Below are 5,795 nucleotides of genomic sequence, written 5' to 3'. Positions count from 1 at the left end.
TTGTAATCTTGATTATCGGTTTTTATCTATGGTTAATTATATGTTGCATTATCTAGAGTGACATCAAAAGACGGTCTCAAAATTTAAATAGCAGATAGAGAAAACAATGTAAAAAATTATACTATAAATATAGTGTTTAAAGATGTTTTCCAAAATTTACAATCAGATTCTTAATCTAAAAATTTCAAAAATGAGGCGTTTATATCAAAAGATCCCTATATATATATATTGCAATTCAAACAACTACATAACAATGTTTAATGTTCACCTTTAGTTTGAAAATTATTGTTAACCGTTATACTTGTCTGTGTTTTGTATAGGCAGGGTGCGCAGTGTAAGATCTTACAATGTTCAGTATCCACATACAATTGCTGGTTAAATTTTCTTCCATTTTCTTTGTACATCGATTAATTTGTTGCGTTAGTTTCTTTGATATCGTTATCTCTTCTCTCTGCAACTCGGCTCCTCCGTCTTCCTCTCTCTCTCTCGATCCTGATGAGAGATTGAATTGGATTTGGGGGTTTTGATTTGTTGAGAGAGTCAAGGAGTATACAGGGAGAGATGAAGTGTGTCGTTTGCAGAAATGGAGATTAGAGGGAGAGAGAAACGGGAGAGCAGGGGCGGAAGAGAAAATTGGGCTGGGCCTTTTTGCACTAAGTTTCCTTTTTTAAAAATTTATCTGAGGTTTTGTTCGAAGTAGGGAGGAACCTTTGAGAAAGAGAGCTGGGTTCGTGGTGTTTAGAGAGAGAGGTGGGTTCGGCTTTTGCATCCTCCTTCCCTATAGGCGATGATCAACATGTGCACAACATCTTTTGTGCCAATTTCTTCCCCATTTCTGCAATTTTGTGCATTGGGCTTTCTGAGATTTATGATTTGATTTTTTTGGTTGGCTGTTTTTTTTTTTTAATGGAATTTGTTGTTTGGTCATTGCTCTAATTGGCTTTGATGATTTTGGTTTCCAAAATAGCTGCTTGAATTGCCCGTAACTTGTTTTCATCGCATAATCCCCCCACTTCGTCCATTTCATGGATTGTGGCAGGTATTTATCAGGGAGGTGTGTGGGGGGTAAGAGTTGAGCTACCAGATGCTTATGCCAATAAATCTCCCTCAATAGGCTTTGACAATACGATCTACCATCCAAATGTTGATGAGATGTGAGTGCTCACTATCATAAACTCCTACCATTCTAAATTGTGTAGCGCTGTTAATTAAACGAAACGAGGAATACTATCCACCTCTAAGACGGGGTCTAATTTCAGGTCAGGCTCAGTTTGTTTAGATGTTATCAATCAGACGTGGAGCCCCATGTTTGGTAAACGCATTTAACTAGCCTTACTTTTTATACCGAAATCCAAGTTGTATTGGTCTTACATCTGCCTGTGTTTTCAGATCTGGCAAACGTATTTGAAGTGTTCTTGCCACAACTTCTGATGTATCCCAATCCCTCTGACCCTTTAAATGGAGAGGCTGCAGCTTTAATGATGCGTTACCGAGCTGCTTATGAACAAAGAGTTAAAGGTATTGATTGTTTTTTAGGTTCGTGTCTCCCTGTCATCATGCATCTGTTTTCCATAGTTTTTCACAGGTTTTGACTTAGTGTATTCGTGTCAGGATTAGTACTAATTAGAACATGGATTCTTCGAATGAAATCTTTTGAGTAGTGTTAAGCCTTTTGTTTGCGGGGTATCAACCTCAGAGTGTTGACGTTATAGTGTTACTCTTACTCCTGCAGATGTCGACTTAAGTGTGTTTGAGTTGAGAACCTTGCATTCTGTTACGTTTGAGAACCTTGCATTTCTGCATGAATGAGGCATAATGTGCATTACCGAATACTAAGTTGTGTATTTTCTTTAATTGTTTCCTCGAGAGCATTCCAATGCATCACTAAACATGACTTTATGCAAGCGAAGATCATGTTGTATTTAACTGATGTTACTAAACTCAAGCAGCAATTGTCATTGGACTTTCTTTCGAGCCTCAAGTTTTCTCAAAATTAGATCATTTCTAGTTCCAATCTGTGTTCTTCAATCATGTTGTGTTCGTCTGTTTTTAATTGTTGGTGCAGGCTTGAAAAATTGCACTGACTCCTCCAACAAAGCTTCCAATCGCCTCCTTGCCCAAGGTGCTTCTCTCTCTCTCTCTCTCTCTCTCTCTCTCTCTCTCTCTCTCTCTCTCTCTCTCTCTCTCTCAACCTGTGTCCTCACTTTGTCTTTGAAATCTTTATCCTTTTCAAATATATTTGTCTGATATTTGAATTTAAAGTTTTGGGTTTTTTCTATTTTAGGCCAAATAAAAAAAATTAGTTTTGGACTGAGGCATAGTTGTATTAATGGATCCCTAATTCTAATAAATTCTAGATTATGAACCCTGATATGATTTTGGTGGTTGTAAATTTTTCTACTCAAGGCTCGCGCTTTACGCAGGGACATTCACCTCTCCTAGACCCTGCGTAAAGCGGGAGCCTTGTGCACTGGGTACGACGACGATTAGTGCTTCAAAAAGTAAATATGTGGTTTGATATGTTGTATTATCCATTATGTAGATTTGGGATTTTGGAAGTAATACTAACTGGAATTAAACAGGTTGCTTAAATGGTGGAGGACAGATTAAGCCACTGTGAGAAAGTGAGGTGCCATGTGTTATAGGTGCTAATTTAGTTTTCTGCATTTGCATCTTTCTGATTTTTCCTTGTATTGAGTCAACACAGTAACTCTGGTATTAAATTAACGTTTACAATTACCTTGGGCAGTTCTACTCTAAACTGGAGAAAAAGATACATGCAAAGGAGATGGAGAAGAATAATTTGCTAGCCAAGTATGAGGTGGTATTCAATCAATGGTGGTCAACTGAAACCTGTGTATGAATTATGTTCTTATTATGAATGTTGTCTGTTCTTTTACAGGAAACTCTAGAAGCTGAGAGTAGGATGTTTAGGAAGAAACTGACTTTTAAAACTACTCCAATGTCAATCTTCTATCAGGAGCCTCCACCTCATGAAGAAGGTATATCTTTTTTCTTTCAAAATCACAAATGGCCTGATGTATATTATTTTGTTCATGTGCAATTTCCAATTCTCTGGTGAATCTGATTTCATGCTTTAGTTTGGAAAACTCTTATTTTTCTCATATATAGGAAAGTGGTGGGGCGTGCAAGTACATTATTGATGGACTTCTAAATGGTGGTTAGTTTAGTTTATAAATTTGTAATGCATGTGCTCTCTAACTTTGAGCATTTCTCCATCATGACCACATAAGGCCATGATCCTGTTGGACATATGCTGGTTGCATGTTTTCTTATATTACAGTTGTCGTTTAGGATGCCTTTGGTAGATGTTGCCCTTATATTTCTTAGTTTAGTAAGATGTGCAACTTTTAACAATTGCTTACTTGGTATACTGGTCCTAAGTTATTTTCCCATTTCATTCTTTGCAAATTGAACATGTTAATCAAGCCAATCCTTCAAGTTATCAATCGCTTAATCATGCTCTCACGATCCTACCTCATTCAATCTGTTGGTTGGAATGGTGGTCGTATCTGAGGTATTTTTGACAAATTACAGCTACCATGCTCCATTTGATTGGAAAGGAGGCACCAAAGGCGTATTTTGAAGCTGCCAACAACTGCTTTACCATAATTTGCACTGTGTATTACAGTTCTTACTTTGTTAGTCTACCGAAAGCTTATAAAAAATAATGTCAAGTATCTTGACGAATATGTAGTCTAAACATGCATTCCTACTACGATTAATTAAGTTGGCACTGCATTGTGATAATCCTTCTTCACTGTACTTGGCTGTTATTTGAGAGCATCTGCTTTATTTTGGCCTTGACGACTTTAGTGCAATTGATGCAGATATCAGCAACAAGAGCCAATCTCCCAAGCTCGGACATAGGAAGAGCTTACTTCCTGCAGTTTCTGAAGCAAACCGTAATATTAATGGTCGGTCTAGCAGGTTTAGTCTGGATGAGAAAGTACCTCAAACACTGCTAGAGGGCCTTCTCCTATGTATCCAAAGAAGCCACAACGGAAGTCTCTCCCTGGACTCCTGAACTTTTGTTGCGGAGAATTGTTGGTACTGTTTGAAAAATGCTTAGTTTGTACTGTGTTTTGTACTCTTTGGCAGTCAGGTGAGATATATATGTTTTATTTTTTTTGTTGCAGCCATATTTGTATGTTGAATATGGTGGTTAAGTTGAATTGAGTAATGAATCTGTAATATCTCTTTTTTTGTTGAATCCATATTTGTATGTTGAATTTGGTGGTTAAGTTGAATTGAGTAATGAATCTGTAATATCTCTTTTTTATTTAATGGTTGTGAAGATGTACCTGAAGAAGGTATATCTTTTTTCTTTCAAAATCACAAATGGCCTGATGTATATTATTTTGTTCATGTGCAATTTCCAATTCTCTGGTGAATCTGATTTCACGCTTTAGTTTGGAAAACTCTTATTTTTGTCATATGTAGAAAAGTGGTGGGGCGTGCAAGTACTTTATTGATGGACTTCTAAATGGTGGTTAGTTTAGTTTATAAATTTGTAATGCACTTGCTCTCTAACCTTGAGCATTTCTCCATCATGACCAGAGAAGGCCATGGTCCTGTTGGACATATGCTGGTTGCATGTTTTCTTATATTACAGTTGTCGTTTAGGATGCCTTTGGTAGATGTTCCCCTTATATTTCTTAGTTTAGTAGGATGTGCAACTTTTAACAATTGCTTAGTTTGTACTGTTTTGTACTCTTTGGCAGTCAGGTGAGATATATATGCTTTAGAAATATAATTTTCCCCTTTTCTGGTTTTATTCTTTTCTTTGTTGCATCCATAACTCCGCCGTGTAAGTTTATCTTACATTGCCGGTCCCAAGCCCGGATAAAGGAGGAGGGGGAGGGCGTCAGGTAGTCGACAGCCGGCACTCCATGATCACGTCGAATCCTTATGAAAATGAATCCAGAACGAAATCGTGCTAAAGCTAGGGCGTCACCCGTAAGTGGCGCGCTGTGTGGCCCGAGCACAATGATAAGTGAGCAAGGGTCGCTGTATCTTCATCGGCACCCGGATGTAGTGTTAAATGAGCAAGGGGCTATAGAAACTTCTTTTCGAACGACTCCACTCAAAGTAAGTTGTTTGGGAGCATATGCTCCTATCAACTTTACACGGGACACACAAAAGAAGTACTTTGATCCTATTAGACGGGGAAGGGTGAAGAAGCTAGGACAGAAAGGTAGAGTTCAAGAGAGCAAAATGCGTTTAGGAACGTGGAATATAGGAACCTTGACGGGAAAATCTATGGAAGTAGTAGAAGTTATGGTGAGGAGAAGGATAAATATTATGTGCCTACAAGAAACTAAGTGGGTTGGGCGTAAGGCAAAGGATCTAGAAAACTCAGGGTTTAAACTATGGTATTCGGGCACAAATAGAACGAGAAACGGTGTTGGCATCATCGTGGACAAGACCTTGACACAAGATGTTGTAGATGTCAAGAGGGTAGGAGATAGAATCATGGCAATCAAGATTGTAATAGGACAAGAACTTATCAATGTGATTAGTGCGTACGCATCTCAAGTACGGTTGGATACGAGTTCGAAGGAGAAATTTTGGGAAGACCTTGGAGACTTGGTGCAAGGAATTGCTCAGACGGAGAAGTTATTTATAGGAGGAGATTTAAATGGACACGTGGGCAGGGAGACATGCAACTATGGAGGTTTTCATGGTGGCCATGGTTTTGGGGAGAGAAACGAGGATGGGGAAGCTATCTTGGATTTTGCAATGGCATATGATCTCTTCTTAGCCAACACCTT

General features: G+C 38.4%; 1 protein-coding gene across 7 annotated transcripts; it reads left to right on the top strand.

Annotated features, from left to right (window-relative positions):
* The first annotated feature begins 237 nt into the window (after nt 1-237).
* Nucleotides 238-4,303, top strand: LOC139198323 (ubiquitin-conjugating enzyme E2 4-like). 7 transcript variants are annotated; one of them, XM_070826848.1, is made up of 9 exons: nt 238-374; nt 1,040-1,154; nt 1,260-1,312; nt 1,390-1,518; nt 2,066-2,122; nt 2,583-2,645; nt 2,750-2,821; nt 2,903-3,002; nt 3,852-4,303. In XM_070826848.1, the coding sequence occupies exons 7-9, from the start codon at nt 2,789-2,791 to the stop codon at nt 4,046-4,048; spliced, it is 330 nt and encodes a 109-aa protein (XP_070682949.1). In that variant the 5' UTR covers nt 238-374; nt 1,040-1,154; nt 1,260-1,312; nt 1,390-1,518; nt 2,066-2,122; nt 2,583-2,645; nt 2,750-2,788; the 3' UTR covers nt 4,049-4,303. The 7 variants fall into 6 exon arrangements, with proteins under 7 accessions (XP_070682949.1, XP_070682953.1, XP_070682955.1 ...); XM_070826851.1 differs by having other exon boundaries at nt 248-750; XM_070826853.1 differs by lacking the exon at nt 238-374 and adding an exon at nt 596-750 and having other exon boundaries at nt 2,750-2,814.
* Nucleotides 4,304-5,795: the final 1,492 nt, after the last annotated feature.

The sequence above is a fragment of the Malus domestica genome, chromosome 08 (assembly GCF_042453785.1).
Source record: "Malus domestica chromosome 08, GDT2T_hap1".
Taxonomy (NCBI): domain Eukaryota; kingdom Viridiplantae; phylum Streptophyta; class Magnoliopsida; order Rosales; family Rosaceae; genus Malus; species Malus domestica.
This window is presented reverse-complemented; position numbering and strand designations above follow the sequence as displayed.

Coding starts and splice junctions, on each gene's coding strand:
- LOC139198323 (XM_070826848.1), top strand. CDS start 2,789: ATGGAGAAGAATAATTTGCTAGCCAAGTATGAG. Junction 2,822..2,902: donor ATTTGCTAGCCAAGTATGAG/GTGGTATTCAAT, acceptor GTTCTTTTACAG/GAAACTCTAGAAGCTGAGAG. Junction 3,003..3,851: donor GCCTCCACCTCATGAAGAAG/GTATATCTTTTT, acceptor CAATTGATGCAG/ATATCAGCAACAAGAGCCAA.